We start from the raw sequence: 26378 nt of genomic DNA on the forward strand, positions 1-26378 counted from the left end.
GTTTCGGAATTACAATCCGTGTGGTCAGCTGTACATACAAAAGTCGTGAATTAAAATCTCACCTGAGCTGTGGATATTTTTAACATAACACAACATTTTTTTTACTCGTAATTTATCCTTCTGAACACATGTAAATTGATTTAAATTGATTCACGGATGTCAAAAATCTCCATTCACAGGTATCCCTGCTAAGGGACGGAGTTTGCGTCTCTGCAAGAAAAGATGAAATATTTTGTCATTTTTTGCAGAAATGTAAGATTTTTCCGAATTCGGATAGACTTTGCAAAACCACTTTTTAATATTGAAATTTAATATAATAAAAGTAAAACGTGCCTATTCCCATTTAGAAACAGGATATCAAAATTTTGCAACAGAAACAAGTTTTAATAAAAATATGAACCATTTTTCAGTTCGCACATGTTGTATGCCGTCCCTATATGATACCATATCAGCACCAGTTAGCAGCAAACTCAAGGGATTTATCATAAAAATAGTTATGATTAATAATGGGTTGCATGGAGTTTCCAATATTGAGTCATCGAAACAGATACCTACTAAATTTAGTACTACATTTTTTTTTCAGAGTTCCCAACTGATCGTAATTTGATCCTGATAATGTCACCCCACGTTACAGTACCTCTTAGTATGAGGTACTATAATTCCATTAAATGTCCATTTCCCGGTTGAGCTGGCGGCTGCTGCTACTGATCGAAGTGCTGACATATCGAATCGCCGCATGATTATGGGAAGCCATGCTGATTGGTGCAACAAAAGTAATCCATTTAACGCTCGATCAACGGCTCGGCGTCCGCGTTCATCATCCGATCGTTATTGTCCCATTGATCCTACGGTAGGTACCTACTGCTAGCTTCTGCTGCCGAGTCGCAAACAAAAACTAGGGGCTCGCTTATGTTTATCGTTTGCAGTGGATCGCGAAGTACGTAGTTGGTTGGAAGCGGCCACCACACAGGGGCAGTAAATTGGATTTGCACATTCCCTTCCAAGAAAAGGCGCTAATTGCTCCGTATCGGAATGCAACGAAAAACGGGGGGAATTTTATTGCAAGCACGTGCGAAATGCAACGAATGGCGCTGCATTTAGGGAAGCTTGTTTTGAAAACGGGGAATTGTTTGGTTGATACTTATTGAAAATTCGTAGTTATACACAATATACCACCTTACACAAGTTTACAAATTGGCAATCCACGAACAAATGTGAACCTTTGGCACAAATCCTGCTTCTCAACTCCTCTGTCAATGATCATTTTGCATGTGTGTATCATGTTTCAAGCACGAAGATACTTTATGCCTAAGGAAGTATAGAAAATTTCCTTTACGAAAAGTTCCTGGACCGACCAAGAATCACCCTTAGCATAGTCATGCTGAATAACCACGCCTTTACAGCTGTAGCTAGCTGTATTGGTTCCCTTATTAAACATGCGGCTCCCAATTTCATCCTACTAAAAACAAAGATTTGAAGCGTTGTTTGTTTTGTTTCTTATTTTTGTATTTTTTTTTTTGTTAGAAGTGAGCACGCATGAAGCCAAAAATAACGGAATGAATCGGTGCCATAATCGTTTGTTTTTGAACATGATGAATAAGGGAGCGTGAGATTACAAATAGCACTCGTACCCTATGTGGACCCCAAGTCTACCAATTCCTAGATACTAGAAAATACTTTAGGTTTGGAGCTTCGATGGTGCTCGCTCTTCTATCATCAAACGAGGAGCACGTCAATTCATCAATATGTTCCAATTGAGGGGGTTAGAAGCAAAGGGGTGTAAGTGACAAAAACCTACTTTCGAGTAAATGAGGTTTAAAGTTTTTCATCATTTTTTCATCCCATAAAAAAATGTATGGAGTTTAAAAATCAACCTGTTTTTTTCGATTTATTGAGCATGAGCATGAGCATAGATGACCGTACAATTCGTAGTTGCCAGTCCGTGATTCAAATTTTTGTGAACATGCAAGAAATGAAAGAAAGATATTTATTATCAACTAAATGTGCATTGGGAACTAGCGCCGACACATGACGTGACGAACTTTTCAATATTTGTTGGATAAATACACAAAAACCAGAGCAGAATTTTATACATCCTTTAGCATTAATTATTATGATAAAATTGAACGAACTCACCAATAAACATCCTTCGAAGTGTCCAGTGCGTATGCGCTGCAGCGTCTTCCACTCACTGGCCTTTTCTCCGAAATCACATTGAACCGCTACAACTACACACAGGTACACGGGCGCAAGCGGCCGATTCGAATGAAAAAAGCGACATTTCGACTTTGCCTCCAAAAACACACTAAACTGCCCGGAACGAAGATGAGCACACTCTCAACCTATTTTTTTCGATTTATTGTAATTTTTCTGATCGTCGTAAAAAAAGTCTTAAAAATGTTTCTGAAAGCTTGCAATCTGAAGATTTTTTTTGATATGCTCAACTCAAAATCGACACAGTAAAACCGCTCAGCACTAAAATGTGTAAGCCCTACTCATAAGTGCATAATTCCCAGACCACACAAAAATGTGTTACAGTTACACATTCTCAAAAACAGCTCGTACACTCGTCTAGATGCGAATTGTCGATATTTTCTGTTTTCCAAGGTCACTAGTAAACCTAGCTAGATTGCTGTACATTTTTTTTTTGCGAATTTAACGATTTTGCGGACACAGGAGCTGATTTTGTGAATGTGCAAGGGTTACACATTTTTGGTGTAGTCTGGAAATTATGCACTTTAGTGCTGAGCGGCGTTAGCGTGGACAAAATGGTCACTTGCACCTCTTTGAATCTGGGCCCCTCAATTAACTGCTGGGTTAAATATTGGGCAGTTACGCGATTAAAGGCAGTGTTTCTCGGCTATGGAAATAAAAAATGACACTATCTTGTAATATCTTGGTAGTTTCCAACCAACAATTTGTGTGTAAAAAGCAATCCCAATCATTCCAATTACTCGAAAATTCCCTTCCTTCGACCTTGACATTCTCCGTTTGTACTGGAATAACTAAGAATAAACGCATGCAAATTACGTATAACCATGTCGCCATCCCCGATGCTCGCCACTCGGGTCCCGAGTGTGTGGATTGCACAATCATCCGCATGTAGTCAATTTCGCAAAAATTACCTCGACAATTTGTCACTCAACAACAGCAGTAGCAACAGCGGCAACAACAACAACCGGTAAATCACAGTTACACTTCCCGCAATTTACCTTCAATTCTCTTCCCTATTCCGCCTTTTCCCAAGTTCTGCTAACTCGCACCAACTCAACTTCGTCGAGCTACTGCCGCTCTTCCAGGTTTGAAAATAGCCTGTCAGCAACAGTTGGCTTGTCAACAAAGTTATGATTCTTTCCGCGCTTGCAGCCTATGCTATCGCAGCCAATTGATGCGCTTTTACGTGAACATTTGCTGTTGTTGGTGTCGTGATTTTTGTTGTCGTCGATGCCGTCCAGCTGTTGATGTAACGATATACGAAGCGTTTGCCGAATGGTTTTACGAAGAAAAAACATATGTACATTCAGTATTAAAACTTCCCATTCATATCGCATATGCACCATGGAATACCTCAATAGCTTACAACAAAAACAAAGAGATTTTGCGACGCTTGTAGGGCTAATGTATACCATATCAAATTGAAAAAATGTTTACTTTTACAGGAATTACTTCACAAATGCTTTTGAGAAAACTTCGAAGGAATCATTCGGAAATTTTCTCTTAGGATTGCTTTGGAAAATCCTGTGAAGATTCCTCCAAAAAAATTCTCAAAGATTTCATTTTAGAAAATCTTCCATGAATTTCTTCAGAAATTCCTTCGAATTGGCGTGCAGGATTTTATTTAGGGAATCCTTCAGAAATAAGTTCACACATTCTTCCAAACACTTATCCAAGAAAATTTTTCATGGATTCAAAGATTTTTTCTCAGCATTTGACTAGGATTCATAAAAAAGTCCATAGATGTTCGAAAAATCTTCCAGGGATTCATTTCTGAAAGCTTTCTACGGATTGATACAACAAAAACATCATATAATACAAATATGGTTGCCATAATGGCCAACTTGAACCCCTACTCACGTTTTCAAGAGCACAAATCTTGGCAATTCCTAAACAAATGCGCCTAGTTTGGATTATCGGCCTGTAATTGCAAGTGAGCAAAGCCAGGATAAACACATTCAGCACGACGCAAAGTTTCGATTGTGTGATTTGAGCTTCTAAAGTTTGTATACAAAATTGAACCAGCTAGCGTTGGCCTAACTGCGAAAATCCCATCAGTTCAAGCCATATAATATTTACTCATTTTTTGAGCTGTTCCAGTTTAGATCAGATTTGTGTGATACTTGCTCATCTTAGAGTAACTATGTCTTAGCCAGCGTGCAGAGATCCTTTTAGATTTTTTTAGGATTCCCCAAGAAAAACCTTCCATGGACATCTTCTGAAAATCTTCAACAGAGTATTTCAGCAATTCCTCCAGTGATTCCTTCAAAAAATCAGAATTGAAGCATTTGTCCAGAAATTCCTCCAAAAAGACCTCTAGAAATTCTTCAAGGGATGCTTTAACACATTAATAAGTTCCTTCATTTAGTTTTTCGTGGAGAATTTCTTCAGAAATTTCTCAAAGGATTCATTTGGAAAGTCGTCCACGGATTCCTACAGAAATTGCCCAGGGTTTTCTTCAGAAAATCTTCTAGACATTTTGTTAGGAAATCATACAAGGATTCCATAAGAAATTTTCACAGAGATTGCCTCGGAAATTTTCCTGGGATTCAAAGATTCTCTAAGAGTTCATTCATCCACGGATTCTTCAGGAATTTATTCAGACATTTTTCCATATTTTTTTTTCAAAATTTTTACAAAAAATTCTTTGGACATTTCTCAGTAGATTATTTAGGAAATATTTATCAAGGTTTTTTTTCCTACTACTGCAAAAATACACCCATGGATTCTTCCAACAACTCCAACAACAAAATCGGTCAGGATTTGTTTAAAGGGATTTTTTTCACGAGTTTTTCCAAATATATCTTAAGAAATTCTTTCAGGAATTCCACAAAAGTATTTCCAAATAATTTCTTCGGGTTTTTCTCCGGTTTTCCTTGGGTTCTTTCAGATTTTCCTCTGGGGATATTTTCAAGAATTCCTCCACAGATATCTTCAAGAATTTTATTCCAGAATTAGCCTGAAGTTTCATCAGAAATTTATTTAGAAATTTCGTCAAGGATTCCTTCAGAAACATCCCCGGAGACTCTCTTAGTGTTCCAAAGAATTTTCCAGGAGTTTCAGTAGAGATTTCTTCAGATTCTTCCAGGAATTTGTGTATGTATTTGTATTTGAATTTACACAATGTTGTTTAACTGAATAAAATATTCTACACTAGTTTGGCACAGTCCTTATTCTTTTTGCAAAACTCCCTGACGATTCATTGAGCTCAAAAAGCTCCTCGACTGCTGTAAACGCGTGAATACACTCAGAAATTGGTTCATAGTACTCATACACGGTGTTATGATGGAGATTCGGTTGCAGCAACGTAGCATCGCGAAGTGATCTTATTGGTGCACGCACATTCAACAAAGATAGCAGGTCAGGCGCATCCGGTGCATCGCTTTCGCCATCCAGAAGTTTTACAATTAGCAAAGTCGGGGTCTGTCCATGGCAAGTTTCTAAGCGCCAAGCGAATTCTGATTAGCCTGTCCCAAAAAAAATCGATGTTTGAAAAGTCAAGGAGCTCAATGAAAGATATGCATATTTGAAGCATTTTTGCAGAACATTTCAATTTTCTAAAAAAAAATCATTCAGAGGTTCCGCCAGGGCGATTTTTAAAAAATGGCCCTTTTTCATGAAAAGTCTCAATTTTTTTTCGTTTAGTTTTTTCAATTTCTGATTTCTTTTCAACATTTTGTATTTTTCTACAGACCTCTAGGCATTCTTGAAGGGTATTAGTTTTTAAAATATTGTATATATATTGACGGCAGAACCGTTTTTTGCTGATAAATGGACTGATAAATGGATAATTTTTTGAGAATTTTTCATCTAAGTTTGATAAAAAAAATAAATGCACAATTTTTTATTTTCAACCATGAAAAATTAATCTGATAGTATACCGCATTTAGTTCACCACTGGACGCACTGAGTCTTCATAAGTGCGAAAACGTAAATAAAACTGCGCGACTGCATCAAATCAAATTGATGTCTTCGGCGCACTAATTCTTCGATGTATGCTGAATAAGTGCTCTGAAGACACCGAGTCGATTGGATGCAATCACGCACTTTTATTTGCGTTTTCGCACCCTTGAAAATTAGTGCGATAGTCCAGTGGTGAACTAAATGCGCTATACTATTTGTATGCGTCAATTCTCTAAAAAAAAGATTTAAAATATCTTGTCTAGAAGCTGAGATATTACGCATGTAGTGAATGGACAATATATCCAATTTTTGCAAAACAAACTAATTAGTTATCGTTCGTGTTTTTTTTAACTTTTGAGTTTTTTCTCTGTAGGTGTAACAATTCATACAGTAAATCCTATGCAAACTTTGAATCGCTTGCGCTAAATTATAGCTTCACCAATTGCACTGAATCTTTACACAGTTCATATAGGACCAAAATAAAATCCAAAAAGTCGGATGGAGCGAGGATTTTTTTGCCTTTCTCGTGCACCAAGGTGTACCGAAAGGCTATATGTTCACTCCAAAAACGAAAATTGGATAGAGCCCCCGGAGGGGTCAAGTGTTATATACCAATCGACTCAGCTCGACGAGTTGAGATGATGTCTTTTTTTTTTCCTTCTAAACCATAGGGGGATAATCTGCTCAACAGACACCCTAACAGAAGGTTAGGGTAGTGTAGGTCTGACAGGCCGTCTTCTACAACAAAAGTAAAATCCAGGACTACTCTCTCCTCGTACCCACTAAACCATTCCTATGGTCGCCAAACCCTACGTCTCTCCGGAACCACCAAGAAGGTATTGCTTCAGAGAGGGGCTAGTGCACATCGCACCCACAAGGTTAGCTGCGTAGCCTGCAGCAACGAACATCGATGACTCGCTTTGGAGAGTCCATCACGGTAGCATGCTGGCGCTTAGCCAGTTTCCCGTGTGGTCCTCGCCACTCCCTTTGTCCTCGGAAGGCGGGCAGAATCAACCCCGCCCGCGCCCTACTGCTGAGCGGACATCAAGAACTGATGCCCACATGCAACCCGATCTGACCTGCCCGCAAAGGAAGGGTATCACTACCCTTCAGGCCCTATCAGATACATCCGTAGGTTGCTGACGGCAGGGTCTCCACCTGCCACGACCCTTGCCGGGGACCCCTTCCCAACCGCGGGCTTGGATCCAACCCAGTAGACCGACGCCACGACAGCACCGCTACCGGGACTTCCTCTCCGCGGCCACTTAATCGCTGTAAGGGTCGATCTCGACCGCAGGGCACCGGTATGACCTACGAAGCCGACTCCGAACCCCTGGACCACCTCTTGTACTGCATCTGGACTAGCCATTCTCCGAGTCCACGTGCCACCTCCTCTGTAGCTCCCAGATGATGTGGGTAATAGCCGTTGAAACGGCGTTCCAGCCAAACTCATCCCTACACATCCTCTGGACCAAGTTGTCCGGAGTTGTGTCCTCTCCGCATGTGGCAAGTATGCGGTCACGCATTGTGCGAAAATGCGGGCACACGAACAAAACGTGTTCCGCCGTTTCCTCTAAACCATTGCACACTGGGCATTCGGGAGAATCCGCATGCCCGAAACGGTGTAGATACTGTCGGAAGCAACCATGACCTGTAAGGACCTGTGTCAGGTGGAATGTAACTTCCCCATGGCACCTATTAATCCAACTATCTACCCTCGGTATCAACCTATGGGTCCACCTTCCTTTGGTGGAACTGTCCCACGCGCGCTGCCATTTGACCATAGAGGCCATCCTGGCAGTCCTGCGTATGCCTCTTGTGCCGCGCATTTCGAAGCACTCCATGTCCTCACTGATAAGGATGCTGATAGGCACCATACCAGTAATGACGCAGAGAGCGTCGTGTGACACGGTACGGTACGCGCTCTCAACCCTCAGGCACATAAGCCTGTAAGTACTTTCCAGCTTCCGTCGGTAGCATTCAGTACTTAGCGCGGTGCCCCACGCCGGGCCGCCATACCTAAGTATGGACGTAGCAACACTAGCCAGAAGCTTGCGCTTACTGGCGTACACCACAGAGCTATTGGACATCATCCGGGACAGTGCCGCAATAGCTGTGGAGGCTCTTTTACAGGCATAATCGACGTGGCTACCGAAGGTAAGCTTATCGTCGATCATCACGCCCAAGTGTTTGACGGAGCGCTTTGACAGGATAGTACACTCTCCTACACTGATCTCCGTCTGCTGCTCCGACTTCAGGTTGTTAACAACCGTCACCTCTGTCTTGTGGTGAGCCAGCTCCAGTTTCCTGGACCGCATCCACACCTCCACAACCTTGATCGAGTGGTTGGTAGTCAACTTTACCTCCTCGATCGTTTCACCGTAGACTTCGAGCGTAATGTCGTCGGCAAATCCGACAATCACCACTCCCACTGGATACTCTAACCTCAACACCTCGTCGTACATGACATTCCATAACACCGGACCCAGGATGGAACTTTGCGGGACTCCTGAGGTTATGTGAAAGCACTTCCGACCCACCTCCGTGTCGTAGACTAGTACACGATTCTGAAAGTAACTTCCGAGAATCTTGTACAGGTACTCCGGTATCCCCAGACGCAAGATCGCATCGGCAATAGCAGACCAGCTGGCGCTATTAAACGCATTCCTTACATCCAGAGTCACTACCGCACAGACGCGAATTCCCCTCCTCTTAGGCTCGAGTGCTTTCTCGGCGGTTTTTGTAACCGACAAGATAGCGTCTACGGTGGACCTCCCCTTCCGGAAGCCGTACTGGTTGCTCGAAGGACCATTTTCGCCCTCGGTGAACCTCAACATTCTATTGAGGATGATCTTTTCGAGCACCTTACCCGCCGTGTCAATCAAGCATATTGGTCAATATGCCGACGGGTCTACGGGTGGTTTCCCCGCCTTTGGCAATCGTACCAGGCTCTGCCTCATCCAAGCTTCTGGGAAAACTCCCTCGTCCAGGCATTTCTGCATAGCAGACCTGAACATCTCGGGAGCCTCTGCAATAGCTACTTTTAAGGCCAGGTTCGGAACTCCGTCCGGACCTGGGGCCTTACCTACGCTAAGGGACTTAGCTATCCCCGCAAGTTCCACATCGGTGACCCTCTCCTCATCGCCAGCCCCAGTCCCCGGCTGTCCTACGAAAGGAGGCCAAGGACTAGGATCATGACGCGGAAAAAGTCCTCCAATGATCCCCTCCAACATCTCTGGAGATTGCTCTGTAGGAGCCATCACCCCTCTCGTCTTTGCCATAACGATCCTGTAAGCGTCACCCCACGGGTTCGTATTGGCACTCTGACAGAGACCCTCGAAGCAGGCCTTTTTGCTTGCTCTTATCTCGGTCTTGAGCGCGGCTTTTGCAGCGGCGAACACCACCCGCCGTTCGTTTCGCTCTTCCTCTGATCGTGCTCGCTGCATCCGCCGCCTAGCCCGTAGGCAGGCGCGGCGCAGGTCCGCAATCGCGTCGGTCCACCAGTAAGCCGGTGGCCTCCCATTTCTAGGGTGGACTCGCCTAGGCATGGTCGCATCACACGCACGTGAGAGCACCGCTACCAGCTCGTCGCCGTCTAAACCGATTAAGTTTCGCTCACGGCGGAGCGCTTCCCTAAATACCTCTTCGTCGAAGTATGATGTCTTCCACCTACGAGGGCTTGGCCTTGGCCTAGCCGCCTCTTCTTCTATCCGCTGTCTGCTGTTGTTGTAGTCGATACTGTAGCGAACCGCCAGGTGGTCGCTGTGAGTGTAGCCATCATCTACTCTCCAGTTCGAACTACTTGTTAGGCCAGGACTACAAAAGGTCACGTCAATAATTGACTCCGCTCCGTTTCGACTATAGGTACTCTTGGTACCGATATTAGCCAAGTCGACATCTAAGATGGCCAGTGTTTCTAGCAGGATCTGACCCCGCTGGTTCGTGAAACGGCTTCCCCATTCCACGGCCCAGGCATTAAAGTCGCCCGCTATTACCACCGGCCTTCGCCCTGTTAGCACGGTCGTTAATCGGTCCAGCATTTGCGTGAACTGCTCGATCGGCCACCGCGGAGGCGCATAACAGCTGCAGAAGAAGACCCCGTTTACTTTGGCGACCACGAAGCCCTCATAGGTAGTAGACACCAACTCCTGCACGGGGTATTTACCCGTCGTCCATATCGCCGCCATTTTTCTGGTCCCATCCACGACCTAGTTGCCGTTGCCGGCGGGTACTCGGAATGGGTCCGATATGATGGCGATATCCGTCTCCCACTCAGAAACCGCCTGACAAAGCAGTTGCTGAGCCGCATCACAGTGGTTCAGGTTCAGCTGCGTTACCTGCTCTGTGATTTGTTGTTCACTGTGGCTTTCTTGAAGGCCGGGCACCTTGGACCACCCATCGGATGTCTGTTGTTAGAGGATTTCCCGGTACAGATCATGCAGATGGGCGGACTCGTGCAGCTTTGGGCCTTATGACCTTCAGCGCCGCATCGCCTGCACAGTTTGCGCCTGTCGGGGCCTTTGCAGTCCCACGACTTGTGTCCTGGTTCCAGACACTTGAAGCAAACCTCTGGTGGCTCGTGGAATGTCAGGTGACATACAGGGGATAGACAAAATGATCGGGACAGGCAAAACTTTCCCTCCTCAAAAAATATTCAAATAGTTGTAACTTTTCGAAAAGTGCATCGAATATTCTCAAATTTTTACTGTAAATGGATCAACTAGTTGTGTATCAGTGGACGAAATTTGGAAAAGATCGGGCTATTCTGCACGAAGTTATAAAGATACTAGAAAAAGGTATATTTATCCGATAGCCAACTTTGAGCTGTTATATCTCCGGATTCAATTAACCGAATGCAATGAAATTTTGACCATTTACGACTTATATAATGAGCTCTGAAAAACATTTGACTCAACTTGAAATTATTAACAAGAGAAAAAGTTATAGCGATTTCATTTATTTTATGATTTTTTAGTAAATTGATCTATTTTTAATATGCATCCCATTACTTTTTCAATAAATTGCCGGCTGTGTTGTTACTTTCTATAAAAACATATTTATATTCAAGACAATTAGACGGAACAAAATAGACTATAATTAGCTTCTTCAATTTTGAAACGATGTTAAAATTTAAGAAAAACTGATGTTTTATTAGAAAAATAATCTAACTGTTATAATTTTCTTCCGTGTTAAGAATATTAAGTTAAGTCAAAAGTTTTTCAAAGCTCATTATATAAGTCATAAATGGTCAAAATTTCATTGCATTCGGTTCATTGAATCCGGAGATATAGCAGCTCAAAGTTGGCTTTCGGATAAATATACCTTTTTTCTAGAAACTTTATAACTTCGTGCAGAATAGCCCGATATTTTCCAAATTGTGTCCACTGATACACAGCTAGTTGATCCACTTACAGTAAAAATTTGAGAATATTTGATGCACTTTTAGAAAAGTTACAGCTATTTGAATATTTTTTGAGAAGGGAAAATTTTGCCTGTCCCGATCATTTTGTCTATCCCCTGTACACACCAGCCCACCTTTATGCTCCCTACTTTAACGGACTCTTTGACGTCCGCCACAGGTAGCTGAACCAAAGCTATCCAAAGCTGTCCCTGCTGGCCCTTTCCGTAGCTTAACGGCTGCGGCGGCCACCTGCGCATCGCACTGTTGCCGCAGTGCCGTGACGAGCTCTTTCACTTCGGTGATCTCATCAATGTCCTTGACCTTCAGAGTCGCCTCATGTGCCTCATGTGCCTCACCTGCACACCCTCACCAAGGACCTCTTCTACCAGCCTCTTGTAGGCAGCGCCCTTGTGTTCCTTCTGGCGCTTCAGCTCCAGGATCATCTCCCGTACGAGTTCATACGAGGATCATACCCGTACGAGTACGTCTAATACTGCGTGCAAATTATCTAACACTTCTGTTAAAATTTATTCTGAGGGAAATGGAACATTAAATATTCCACCAGGAACTGTAACAAACGTGTCATGAAATTTGACTTGATTCTCTTGAATACCACATTCGGATTAAAAAAAAATCTCAGCAATTCATCAATAACGCGATTCTCATTTGACTAGAAATTACTTACTAATACAACATGAACTCCATCAGATATTTCACTAGAAATACTGTAAATATATAGTGTTCATCCAGCAGTTCCAAAAATTCTCCTTACGAGATTTAGGCCTGAACTACACAGGGTCAAATATTAGGCAAGGAAAGAACTCAAGAAACAACATCTTTTTGACATCAATGAAAATTCGATCGAGTCAAACAAAATGTTTGAGCATTGGTTTCTTTTTGGACAAATATTTGACCCTGTGTACTAATGGCATTAGTTTGCCCCGTTTTTAGCACTGAAAGTTATGCATTTTTCTTACATTTCCGTCTATGATTAAGCTAAATTGAGTTGCCAAACTTCCAGTTTTCATTCGGTGGGGTGCGAGAACCGGTTTGGGTAAATCTAAGGGAAATTATTTTTCAAAAAATAAACAGCAATTCGATGGAAACTAACACTTTGTTAAACGAAAGTTTTCAATCTAAATTTAATGAGAAAAATGCAGAAAATGGGTAAAAATATGGTTTTTGTAATAAATGAGCACTGGCCAAACTAGATGCACAGCGTCAGTTTTCGCCAAATTCCTTACTTTGGTTTCTATGTTGGCCAATCGTCTGTATTTCTTATTGAAGTGGCCAAATTAGAAGCACCCGACAAACTCACAAAATGTGGGTTCTTCCTTCGGAAGGGAAGTAAAGCGTGGGTCCCGAGATGAACTAGCCTTGGGCTAAAAATCTCGTTAATACAGATAGAAAAAAAAAAAAAAAAAAAGAAGCACCCTTGCCAAAATAGACATAAGGGAGTTGATTTTTTATAAGTAAAATTATTTTTTCTTCCAGTTTAATTAAAATCTGTGGATTTCATTGCTGTTAACATCAGATCCACTAATAAACAATATTTTTTTTGCCGATTTAGATCGCAACAGGCTGAATAACGCACTATGGTCGAAACACCCGCCTGGCTTTTATCCTATTGCATTTTTTTTTATGAAGCGAGTTCAAGGGTTGGCGTTTCTGGTAGCGGTCGAGAACGTTCAAGGTCATTTTATTTTATGATGAATCCTTGAGGATTTGTGTCAGCAAAGTCGACAAATCAACATATTGGTGGTCTCTCGCGTGCGAGAGTGGCGCTAAAGGCACCGAAAGTTTACAAAAATACCTCGGTTGAGTGCTTGAATGGTTACAACATAAACACCAGCCCATGCCCCCTTAAATGCAGCCCTGGATATATTCCACTTTCGATACTAAAACATCTTTACCAGCAAAAATCTGATAGGCGCTTTTTTACATGTTATGCTACTTTTTACGAAAACAAACTCATCAAATGTAAACAATAACAATGATCGAGCACCTCGTTAAATAGTTTTTATTGATTTCCCACGAAGATTTGGTCAATTTTACGTACAGTTTGATGTGAATTCTATGGATGCGATAAATATGCTATCACTAACTGCTTACATTTCAAACAGGCCTGCATGCACCACACCGTCGTCGCCGTCGTTGAATCCCGTGTGCACTTTCGCGAGTAAGCCGAAATGTACGTGTGAGTATGCGCACAATGCTTTGCGTCGTCGCGCCGTCGTCACGTCACATAGCGTGCCGCTTTCGTCAGCAATCAAAATCGACCGACACACAATCTTCTTCACTCAATGATGCACTCTGCTGTAGATACCTATAGTTGCGCTAGGCCTTCGCGACTTAAAACTTTCAAACCTTCACTCTAACAATAGAAAATCTCACTGATGTTGGCTGCCAAAGCGAAAAAACGCACTTGTCACTGAAGCAGATCAATAAACATTGGTCGTCACCTTCTCACCGCTGACAAGGTTCAAAGTGCGATAGGCGCGCACAAACACCCCCAATACTGCACCCTCTTCCTAATCACTGTGACACTGTGTTGGCACACTTCAAAGCGCTACGCTACGCTTAACGCACAAGCACGCGAATTTGCCTCGCAGATTGGCCCTCGATATATCGATCGGTTGTTGTCAGCCTAATTACCGAACAACCCGTCCGCGTTCGTTTCGTGGCTTGCGCGTCTCTCGTCCCTCTTCGGTACCCGATCACCGACCGTCCAAGCGACACCACGCGATTGCGATGATTTGTGATGTAGACACGGGATTCACGCGTTATGATCACCGTAACGAGACGACGACACTAAACTGACTGTTGTGTGGAAAGCGTTTTGATTGCCGCGCGGCGCGTCGCTAACTGACTGAGAGACTGAGCTCGTTCGGTCCCAACAAGGTGCGCAATAAAATTGATATCTAGACAGCAGCAGCAAATAGGAATAGCTTTGAGCGAGCGGAGCAGAGCAAATGCATCGCTCGCTGAGAGAAGGGGGTGGCGGCTAACATGTTTACGGCCCGATGCGATGCTTTACGCTACGCTACGAGTAGGTTAGGTATCGGACGACGGGGTTGGATATCAACAACATGAGCGAAGCAGTCAGTGCGAAAAGCCGAACCTGAATCGATCACTCTGTGAGGTGAAGAGGGCTTTCTTGTATACCAGCATACCAGTGTTGATTGTCTTTCGCAGACATTAGTGAAATCTTCCGTGAGGTAAACAAGTTTACCAACTTCAGACATGTCGCTTGGATTTGATTGATCGCGCGAATGGCAGTCACCAGATCAGCTACAATTCCACAAGAATTGCTTGGGATTCACAGATATTCTTGAGCAGCTTCAGATGCCAAAGGAATAGCCATTGCGGATCCAAACAACCATCGAAAGCTGTGCTGTTGATCGATCATGACCAGTGCCTCTAGCAGAACCCCGCTAGAGCGGGTTCCCCATTTCACTCCGTAGGCATTGAAGTCACCCGCTATTACCACCATTGGCCTTTGCCCTATCAACTCCGCCGTCATACAGTCCAGCATCTGCGTCAACTACTCTGTCGACCACTGAGGAGACGAATAACAGCTGCAGAAGGAGACCCCGTTCATCTTGGCGCCTACTTACGAGGCCCTCATGAGATATTGATATCAACTCCTGTGCTGGGTATTGACCGGTCGTCCATATTGCCGCCTTTTTGGACCCATCTTTGGGGCTCAATCGTGTGGTATGGATTCAATATAATGGCGATCCGTCCCCCACTCAGTAGCCTAAAACAGCAAATGCACACAAAGTCACAGTGGTTTCAGTTTAGCTGCGTTACCTGCCTTGTGATTTACCAGTTGAGGTTCTCTTGAAAGCCGACCTTCCAACACGCGTGGACGCCTTAGTGTCCGCCACCGGTAGATCGTTCGGTTTTTTACACTGGAGCATCACATCAGCGATAAGAGCCCTCACCTTAACTTTTCCGGACTTCCTCCGCCACTCATTTCTAGTCCTTCTTGAGCTCAAAGATCATTTCACTTATACGTGCACGACTGATACTGCGTAAGTTAGCTCTCAGATTCGTAAGCTTGGTATCGCTCTTCATCTTTTGCTTCATCTTCAAGCGCCTATCCATTAGGTCCAAGGGTCGTCATCCCCTTAACCCGCCCCAACTTGTGATAACTAAGAACTTACACAATGTCGCAATCTCATGCATCTTCAACCCAGGATCTTCAATCGATCTTCTGCGACGCCTGGCTTGGGTCCGAAAGACAGGCTTTGCTGCGGAGTTAACACTCCTCTGGCAAATGCTCCTTCTTCGACTGCTGCCTCACGCGCTCCTGATGCATCCCTTACCTTTGCCGGGTTGCACGCGAATGTGAATTTCTCCGTCTGGGTAGATTTTGGTTCCACCTTGTTCATAGGCCCTGCTGCTGCCAACCGTTGCCATGAGCTTATCGTGGGTTTGCCGCGCTGCTAGCATCGACTTCCTGAGCCGAAACAAGGCTTCCTTGAGGTAGGTATATTGCTGATGTAGCTCTTAGAAGACGCGAAGCTGATCACGAGCAGCTGTTGCCCATAGCAACTTTGAAGATGTCTACACGAATTCCGTCATGGAATCCTCTTCAGTTTTTCCAAAGAAAAGTTTCTCCGTTTCTGCTGAAGTTTCTATGGGAATTTCCAAGATAATTCCCTCAAGACTTCCTCAAGCATGCACACAGCAATTACTCCAGAAATTTCTTCAGGGTTTCTTTCTGGCTGTCCAGAGGGGTCCAAAAATATCTTTTAGGGTTCCCTCAGAAAAACTTAAGCAGATTTATTATTCGAATGAAACCAGAAATTTGACCAAAAATTCTTCCAAGATTTTATTTCCTCCAGGAGTTCTTCCTGGAATTCCACCAGGAGTTCCTCCTGGAATTCCTCCAGGAGTTCCTCCTGAAATTCCTCCAGGAGTTCCTCCTGAAATTCCTCCAGGAGTTCCTCCTGGAATTCCTCCAGGAGTTCCTCCTGGAATTCCTCCAGGAGTTCCTCCTGGAATTCCTCCAGGAGTTCCTCCTGGAATTCCCCCAGGAGTTCCTCCTGGAATTCCCCCAGGAGTTCCTCCTGGAATTCCCCCAGGAGTTCCTCCAGGAGTTCCTCCTGGATTTCCTCCACGAGTTCCTCCTGAAATTCCTCCACGAGTTCCTCCTGGAATTCCTCCACGAGTTCCTCCTGGAATTCCTCCACGAGTTCCTCCTGAAATTCCTCCACGAGTTCCTCCTGGAATTCCTCCACGAGTTCCTCCTGGAATTCCTCCACGAGTTCCTCCTGGAATTCCTCCACGAGTTCCTCCTGGAATTCCTCCACGAGTTCCTCCTGGAATTCCTCCACGAGTTCCTCCACGAGTTCCTCCACGAGTTCCTCCTGGAATTCCTTCACGAGTTCCTCCTGGAATTCATCCACGAGTTCCTCCTGGAATTCCTCCACGAGTTCCTCCTGGAATTCCTCCACGAGTTCCTTCTGGAATTCCTCCACGAGTTCCTCCTGGAATTCCTCCACGAGTTCCTCCTGGAATTCCTCCACGAGTTCCTCCTGGAATTCCTCCACGAGTTCCTCCTGGAATTCCTCCACGAGTTCCTCCTGGAATTCCTCCACGAGTTCCTCCTGGAATTCCTCCACGAGTTCCTCCTGAAATTCCTCCACGAGTTCCTCCTGGAATTCCTCCACGAGTTCCTCCTGGAATTCCTCCACGAGTTCCTCCTGGAATTCCTCCACGAGTTCCTCATGGAATTCCTCCACGAGTTCCTCCAGGAGTTCCTCCTGGAATTCCTCCAGGAGTTCCTCCTGGAATTCCTCCAGGAGTTCCTCCTGGAATTCCTCCAGGAGTTCCTCCTGGAATTCCTCCAGGAGTTCCTCCTGGAATTCCCCCAGGAGTTCCTCCTGGAATTCCCCCAGGAGTTCCTCCTGGAATTCCCCCAGGAGTTCCTCCAGGAGTTCCTCCTGGATTTCCTCCACGAGTTCCTCCTGAAATTCCTCCACGAGTTCCTCCTGGAATTCCTCCACGAGTTCCTCCTGGAATTCCTCCACGAGTTCCTCCTGAAATTCCTCCACGAGTTCCTCCTGGAATTCCTCCACGAGTTCCTCCTGGAATTCCTCCACGAGTTCCTCCTGGAATTCCTCCACGAGTTCCTCCTGGAATTCCTCCACGAGTTCCTCCTGGAATTCCTCCACGAGTTCCTCCACGAGTTCCTCCACGAGTTCCTCCACGAGTTCCTCCTGGAATTCCTTCACGAGTTCCTCCTGGAATTCATCCACGAGTTCCTCCTGGAATTCCTCCACGAGTTCCTCCTGGAATTCCTCCACGAGTTCCTTCTGGAATTCCTCCACGAGTTCCTCCTGGAATTCCTCCACGAGTTCCTCCTGGAATTCCTCCACGAGTTCCTCCTGGAATTCCTCCACGAGTTCCTCCTGGAATTCCTCCACGAGTTCCTCCTGGAATTCCTCCACGAGTTCCTCCTGGAATTCCTCCACGAGTTCCTCCTGAAATTCCTCCACGAGTTCCTCCTGGAATTCCTCCACGAGTTCCTCCTGGAATTCCTCCACGAGTTCCTCATGGAATTCCTCCACGAGTTCCTCCAGGAGTTCCTCCTGGAATTCCTCCAGGAGTTCCTCCTGGAATTCCTCCAGGAGTTCCTCCTGGAATTCCTCCAGGAGTTCCTCCTGGAATTCCTCCAGGAGTTACTCCTGGAATTCCTCCAGGAGTTACTCCTGGAATTCCTCCAGGAGTTACTCCTGGAATTCCTCCAGGAGTTCCTCCTGGAATTCCTCCAGGAGTTCGTCCTGGAATTCCTCCAGGAGTTCGTCCTGGAATTCCTCCAGGAGTTCGTCCTGGAATTCCTCCAGGAGTTCGTCCTGGAATTCCTCCAGGAGTTCGTTCTGGAATTCCTCCAGGAGTTCGTTCTGGAATTCCTCCAGGAGTTCCTCCTGGAATTCCTCCAGGAGTTCCTTCTGGAATTCCTCCTGGAATTTCTCCAGAAGTTCCTCCTGGAAATCCTCCAGGAGTTCCTCCTGGAATTACTCCTGGAATTCCTCCTGGAATTCCTCCTGGAATTCCTCCAGGAGTTCCTCCTGGAATTCCTCCAGGAGTTCCTCCTGGAGTTCCTCCTGGAATTCCTCCAGGAGTTCCTCCTGGAATTCCTCCAGGAGTTCCTCCTGGAATTCCTCCAGGAGTTCGTCCTGGAATTCCTCCAGGAGTTCGTCCTGGAATTCCTCCAGGAGTTCGTCCTGGAATTCCTCCAGGAGTTCGTCCTGGAATTCCTCCAGGAGTTCGTCCTGGAATTCCTCCAGGAGTTCGTTCTGGAATTCCTCCAGGAGTTCGTTCTGGAATTCCTCCAGGAGTTCCTCCTGGAATTCCTCCAGGAGTTCCTCCTGGAATTTCTCCAGGAGTTCCTCCTGGAATTTCTCCAGGAGTTCCTCCTGGAATTTCTCCAGGAGTTCCTCCTGGAATTTCTCCAGGAGTTCCTCCTGGAATTTCTCCAGGAGTTCCTCCTGGAATTCCTCCAGGAGTTCCTCCTGGAATTCCTCCAGGAGTTCCTCCTGGAATTCCTCCAGGAGTTCCTCCTGGAATTCCTCCAGGAGTTCCTCCTGGAATTCCTCCAGGAGTTCCTCCTGGAATTCCTCCAGGAGTTCCTCCTGGAATTCCTCCAGGAGTTCCTCCTGGAATTCCTCCAGGAGTTCCTCCTGGAATTCCTCCAGGAGTTCCTCCTGGAATTCCTCCAGGAGTTCCTCCTGGAATTCCTCCAGGAGTTCCTCCTGGAATTCCTCCAGGAGTTCCTCCTGGAATTCCTCCAGGAGTTCCTCCTGGAATTCCTCCAGGAGTTCCTCCTGGAATTCCTCCAGGAGTTCCTCCTGGAATTCCTCCAGGAGTTCCTCCTGGAATTCCTCCAGGAGTTCCTCCTGGAATTCCTCCAGGAGTTCCTCCTGGAATTCCTCCAGGAGTTCCTCCTGGAATTCCTCCAGGAGTTCCTCCTGGAATTCCTCCAGGAGTTCCTCCTGGAATTCCTCCAGGAGTTCCTCCTGGAATTCCTCCAGGAGTTCCTCCTGGAATTCCTCCAGGAGTTTCTCCTGGAATTCCTCCAGGAGTTCCTCCTGGAATTCCTCCAGGAGTTCCTCCAGGAGTTCCTCCTGGAATTTCTCTAGGAGTTCGTCCTGGAATTTCTCCAGGAGTTCGTCCTGGAATTCCTCCAGGAGTTCCTCCTGGAATTCCTCCAGGAGTTCCTCCTGGAATTCCTCCAGGAGTTCCTCCTGGAATTCCTCCAGGAGTTTCTCCAGGAATTCCTCCAGGAGTTCCTCCTGGAATTCCTCCAAAAGTTCCTCCTGGAATTCCTCCAAAAGTTCCTCCTGGAATTTCTCCGGGAATCGAACCCGTCGTCTCCGGATTGGCGATCCAATGTCTTTACCACTAGGCTAACTGGAGACCCTCGATGTCGTGTGGCAGATTATTTTGTTAGCAGAATTATATGTTCTACTATTGATAGTGATTAAAATGTCGACTGTTTTTTTATAGTTCCATGGCAAAATGCGTGAAATAACCGCGGGATGCATGGGTCATGATGCTAGGGGTTTTATGATATTGTTAACTATAATGAACTTATAAAACGTTTAGGCCCTGAAGATGGTCCAATAGCCGGACCGAAACGTTGGCGATGATCAGTAATTATTCAACGCAAATTGTTAGACTGCAAGCCGAAATTTTCCATAAAAATAATGAACTTAGTTATGAAAGGTTATACCCAAGTAACCACAGTGCTGAAGCCTTATTGCATGCAGATATACGGTGTATTTAGTGCAATCATTACTTTACATGCAAACTTAAGGTTGATTTAAAGTGGAAGTGGGCCATTATAGAATCAAATTAAGATTATACTGGTATAATCTTGAAGCAGTCGCATAATTGCCCATTTCCACTTTAAATCAACTTTAAGTTTGCATGTAAAGTAATGATTGCTCTAAGTACACCGTATATCTGCATGCAATAAGGCTTCAGCACCGTGGTTACTTGGGTAGCTATTATTGCCATCCACTATTTGCTTCTTAGATCTGGTCGAACGGCTAACCGTTGACCAAATTTTCTGAACTAGCGAAATCACGGCAAGGTAATATTTGACGAATTCAACAGTGAAATCTCAAACTCAATAAATATAATTATAGAAATCAGTACTTAGTCGGGGCTCGCCATTCAAGGCAAACGAGAAGTTTATATGGAATGGTAGAAGACCATGTAAGGGAATCAAATTTTAAGGTTCTTTTCTAATGCATATATATGCTATATATAGCTATATAGCTAAAGGAGATATATTTCAGCTTTGAGCTGCTGTCCAGAACTCCACTGCTTCATACACCACCACCAATCCGAACAGTGGTTATAAATCCATTTTAATAAAATATTACAATAATTTCCTATACCGAAGATAAGAACAGTAAACCCGTAACAAATGCGAGAAAGACATTGTGGTGAGAAAGAGCGTGATTGTAACGGCTGTCTCCCGCTTCGTTGTGGTAGGTGCGGGTGGGTAAATACGCTTAGCGACCTGGGGCCTGTCCATAAACTACGTAGACTCTGAGGGGGGAGGGGGGGTGGTCTGGCCAAAGCCAACGGTCCTTACAAATTTCGAAAATTTTGCTTGGACGAAAGTCTACGAGGGGGGAGGGGATTCTGAGATTTCCAAAATTAAGTCTACGTAGTTTATGGACAGCGCTCATTGAAGTATGTATGTACATTGTACAAGCTGCTGCAATTCTCATTATGCATGCAGTAATGTGATCGGCCGAAAGTGTGTAACAAACAACGCCGCCATCGCACGGTGGTCCGTTTAGGGACAAATGTTAGACTAAACTAGAAACCACTAGTTCGAAAGCCTTTAAATATACATATTGAAATCATCGTGACATCAATAGCAAGTTTTAACTTAATTATTCTGTAGCAGCCAACATATCGAAAATAAAACAAAAAAATCAATAATATGAAATAATTCATAATTTTAGAAATATTTTATCTTTGTGGAGCGGATCTGGTGTGATGGTTAAAGCACGTGTCTATTACGCCGAGGATTTGGGATCGAATCACACTCCCGACATTCTCACAAAATGTGAGTTCTTCCTTTGGAAGGGAAGTAAAGTGTGGGTCCTGAGATGAACTAGCCCTGGACTAAACATCCTGTTAATGAAGTTAAAAAAGATATTTTTATCACATACTTTTTTCCACATTTACAAATGAAAAAAATAAGCGCTTGAGCAGCATTACAAATCCCGTATATGTAAATTCCCTCAAATTCGGATATTGGCAACTCTAAAGTTTCGATAGGGTATATGTACCATACCTTGGCTTGGCGTAATATGCAAACCAATTTGACAATTTTGACCGTAACTGGTGAATTAATAGCACCAGAAATAATATGTTGACCATATCACGCACTATAGGTAATACATGTATCCCCACTTTGAAGTAAACTAACGTAAATATTCACGTAAAGTTCACCAATCTTACTTTCAAATTACATTTTCGGAGCCAAATTTTCACAAAACTATAAATAAATCACTAAAAATGCAGTTCTTTCTTAATTTAGTTACGAAAACAATGCAACGTAAGGCGAAACTGGAAGCATTTCCTCACTTTTTGGTTTTTGATTTTTTATTAAATAATGAAGCAATATTTTCAAAATCGGTTTTCGTGCACATGTAGAGTATGGATCAAGGTATCTTCTGATTTTTTTTTGTAGTGGAAAATGTTTTTCGTTTTTGCAGAAACCATTTTTGAACAAAATTTCATAATAAAAATGGTTTCTGCCAAAATGGAAAACATTTTCCACCTCAAAAAAAATCAAAAGATACCTTGATCCATACTCTACATGTGTACGAAAACCGATTTTGAAAATATTGCTTCGTTATTTAATAAAAAATCAAAAACCGAAAAAATGAGAAAATGCTTCCAGTTTCGCCTTAATTATTGTGTTATATTTTTACAGTCACCGCACACAAAATCTTTCTTCCAGTTCGTTCTTTCTGATTCATACGCAAGCAATGTTGTTGACGTCACTTTACTAATGAGCCAAGATTTGGGTACATAGTGATAAAAATGTCCTCAATATTTGGCCCACATTTAATTTGTAAAATAGTTATTATTCGTTGAAAACAAATATACAAGTTCAAAATAGCGTCTTTGACCGTTGCATCAAATGTTTAGAATTCGAAATGTCCCAGAATCATGCCATTTATGATCATGTGTATAGACTACCCACTAGGCCGAAGAATCATGGCGTCTACAAAAACTAAACAAAGTTAGATTTTCATTCCATGATAATGCACTAAAGTGCTAAAACTGTAAAGCAATGTTACAGTTGTTTGTCTCATAGCTTTTCTGATCTCCAGTTATGCGTGTTTGTTTGAGTTTTTGGATTACGTTAAGATAGGTCGAACGAGGGAACTATGCCAACGAAGCATCCCGATACCCTCTAGTAAAAACCCTCTAGTGTTGAAATAACGTAGACATTTTTTTTTTCTGGTTATGATCACCTTTGGACTACTGTGTATCACGAGAAAAGCACTTGTGGAGCTTCGTACCCTTTGACAAGGTTCATTTAGTAGTGTTCGCTGAGTGAATCATTGGAATTGATGAACGGTCACCAGTCGGGTTCTAAGCCCCGGACTCGTTAGTGGCCAAATCAGATCGATCAATTGTGTAACCGAGAAATTATATGCCCAGATTGTATTTATCTCCAGGGGTGACGGATGTTGTCCCGTCATTAATTATTACTCTTTGATTTCGCAGTGTTGCCAACCAGCCAGCCAACAAAAGGGATCATTTTTCAATCGAATCGGACTCTGGTGCATTACGCAAAAAAAAATGTGATCAGAACCTGTCGACAATTGTCACCGTAATTACAGTAATCAGCATGGTCGACCGTAGGTCAGTGATGTCATTATTAGCTTCAGGGCTCAAATTGCACACTTTTATCACGGGAAGGGTGGACAATTGCATGACATGACGGAGCTTCGTGGAAGCCGTGTTCAGGGTGAAATTCATGCTAGTTTGAGATATAGCACGCAAATGTGTAATTGTCTTCCGATCGGTGTGCAACAATGTATGTAGCAATGATGAGTGGGTTCGATTTTGAGTTAATTTACAATATGGAATAATGTTTGATTTCTCTTGTTTTCTGTCTTCTTTTTTTTTTAAATCTAGCTTCTATTTTCGATCTTTCATAAGTTTATTTGCTTTATTGTTTGGTAATGAATCGTTCCAGAGACTCCTACATGTATTATCCAGGGTTTAAATATATATTTTTTTTAATTTCTTAGATACTAAAAGCAAAGGCATTCCGAGGCCATTCTCAGTTCAGAGGTAGAGAAGTAGACTTTGTTCTAGTTGGGACATTACGTTAAGCAGAAGAAAATGATAAATTGTTAGAGTACCATCGTCGGGGGTGAGAATGGGTCAAAGAATGCGTACCGTAAACCGGGGTCAAATTGATCAGTGGGGTGAAATTGATCACTCGGGTACTACATTGTAATTCCATACTAGGAACTCTTAAGCGTCGTAATGGTCTTAAACTTTTTACGTCATCTGATCGTAGATGTCTAGAGATGAGTGTAGACTTTTAAATTTTTAGAAAAAAGTTAGTTTTGCCTTACTTTTTCAAGGAATTTGCAATGTATTTATCATTTAGCTGAAATCATTGCTGCTAAACAATTAATTGCTAATGGGACTTCCCGTGAATTCTCTGTTTTAACATTTTTGTGGAGCCTTGGTTGGGATGTTATGCAACTAATCAGAACATGAAATTGTTATTAAAAGTTCACTTTATGAAGAAATAGTCATTTATTGTAATAGAAATCACTTATTTCAAATGAAATTGCCTACCTATAGGCGTTTAAGGGGAAATTTCGAAATTTAATTTTGCATTTTAAGTATTAAATTCACTAGTTGTAAGATTTTAGACGCGTTATTCGGTTTTAGAAGAGCAAAATTAAGCGGTGAAGGAAATTTTCCTTTCCAACCGATGCTTAATTGTATACTGATCAATTTCGCCCCAAAGTAGCATTTCCAATATTTTGATATTTGAAGTTATTTAACTTAAAGTTTAAATTTGTTGAACAAAATTCTGTCATATGGTTCCATGGAGATCCACTGGGTACTGATTTTACAGAAATTCTTTTGGCAATATTTGAACAGGTACTGATGTTATCCGCAAAAGTTGTTTTAAAGTGATCAATTTGACCCCGGATTACGGTACTTCCACATTCATCGTTCAATAACTTTTGTTTTTTTTTTTTGCATGGAAAAGTTCTTCGATCACTGTAATGTGATCTTTGGTAATGCATACACATATGATGAAAAAATATTTGGAGTTCGTTAATTTTCCTTAACCTACAAGTGTATGTAACTTGACCTATTCTCACCCCTTCGAGGGGGTGAGAATGGGCCAATGGAACCGAATTTGTTCCGCATTGACATCAAAGCAAGTCAATGAAGTTCTGTTCAAGGTTGATACTACTAACCAATAATATATTATATGATGGATATGAGTTTGAGATTCTAAAATGTATTAATCCACCCAAAAGTGTGATGTCTCATCGATCCTTAAAAGTGGCATTTTAAAAACGCCTTATTTTTTCGATGATTTATAAGAAATAAACTCATTGCTCTAGAAGCCTAATTATTCACCAGAAGCTGGTAGCAACTACGAGGATGACACCATACAATTTTTGATTCAATATTTGCAATGTTTGATGAGATATTTCAGATAAAGTTTTGACCCAATCTCGCCCCTCTGACCGATTGTAGCCCCCAACGACGGTAAGCAAATAACTTTAACCTTTCTAATGCATCACATCATAAAAGTGCTTTTGCAGATTGTTTGGTAATTTGTTGGAAAAAAACTTACATTATTTTGTGTTTTTTATTTTGTGAATTTTTATCAATTATTCTTATTTTACATATATTTAATTATTGCTCTATTTGATTGACTTAATTTTGAGGGGCGAACCAATTCTAAAGCAGAAATCCTTTTAAATAAAGTCAAAAATAAATAATCTTATCAATTTATTTAATTTTAATTAGTATATCTATGTAATTACTTTATTTATTTAGTTCATATATTAAAAATTTATATGTACCCGGCAAACTTTGTCTTGCCTACTGCGTTTTTTGACGTTTCAAGTCCCTAGTCAAGTCCAAAAACCCGTTCAAAATGCACGAAAACCCGTTTTTCAAAAAAAAACTCTCAATTTTTCTATGTTTTTTGTCTCATAAACCTCCCAAGTAACAATTTCATTGCTGATTGGTTTTGTTTGATTTTTATTAGGGTTTTATTACAGCAATACTTAAAAATCGCAGTTTTATGACTGCTTTTATGAAAACCATTGATGAAATGTTTTATAGTATACTTGAAGATATCCATAAAGACAGATTTTAAGAGTAAACAAAACTTTTCGATTTGTAAACCTTTTGGCAATTATGATTACCACAATAAAACTGTTAAAACTCTCATCAGATGGCGATCCGTTCGATTAGTATCGACATCTGTTGGCAGAACTACGACATTTCTAGGTTTATTGCGGTCATCATAAAAGTAAACTTGCTTTCGTTTTATTTTCGCTGATTATGGTTGTCGCCATGTTGAAGAATTAGCTGACGTGAATGGAAAGTAGTTAATTTTGGTCAAATTAGCAATGAATTGATAGTTTGCCACTATTTCCATAACATGCTCACATAAATAAACTCTCTCTGCTAAGTTTTCTTGTGACTCTAGATAGTTTTACTAAATAAACAAATTGATTTATTTCATTCCAAGATGATAATATTCACTATTTTTGAAGTGCATTAATTTTATGATTCTGCCACCCCA

The 26378-nt window shown here is 42.7% G+C and overlaps 2 protein-coding genes across 6 annotated transcripts in view; one reads left to right on the forward strand and one right to left on the reverse strand.

Moving 5' to 3' along the window:
- Positions 1 to 26378, reverse strand: part of LOC109404556 (cGMP-inhibited 3',5'-cyclic phosphodiesterase 3B) — a 916127-nt gene that overhangs the window by 275082 nt on the left and 614667 nt on the right. The window contains exon 1 of one of the 5 annotated variants that reach the window (XM_062853194.1): positions 13624 to 14463. The exons of 3 other annotated variants lie outside the window; for them this stretch is intronic. The gene's annotated coding sequence lies outside the window, so the exon portion shown is untranslated. Of the gene's footprint in view, positions 1 to 13623; positions 14464 to 26378 lie in introns of those variants that run through there. One more of the 5 variants, XM_062853193.1, reaches the window with a different exon arrangement.
- Positions 17829 to 19616, forward strand: LOC134287286 (basic proline-rich protein-like; the record flags this gene model as incomplete). The annotated part of the gene is made up of 1 exon (XM_062848940.1): positions 17829 to 19616. A coding segment is annotated over one exon (1788 nt), but the record flags the coding sequence as incomplete, so codon positions are not given.

This window comes from Aedes albopictus, chromosome 2 (assembly GCF_035046485.1).
Source record: "Aedes albopictus strain Foshan chromosome 2, AalbF5, whole genome shotgun sequence".
Lineage (NCBI taxonomy): Eukaryota > Metazoa > Arthropoda > Insecta > Diptera > Culicidae > Aedes > Aedes albopictus.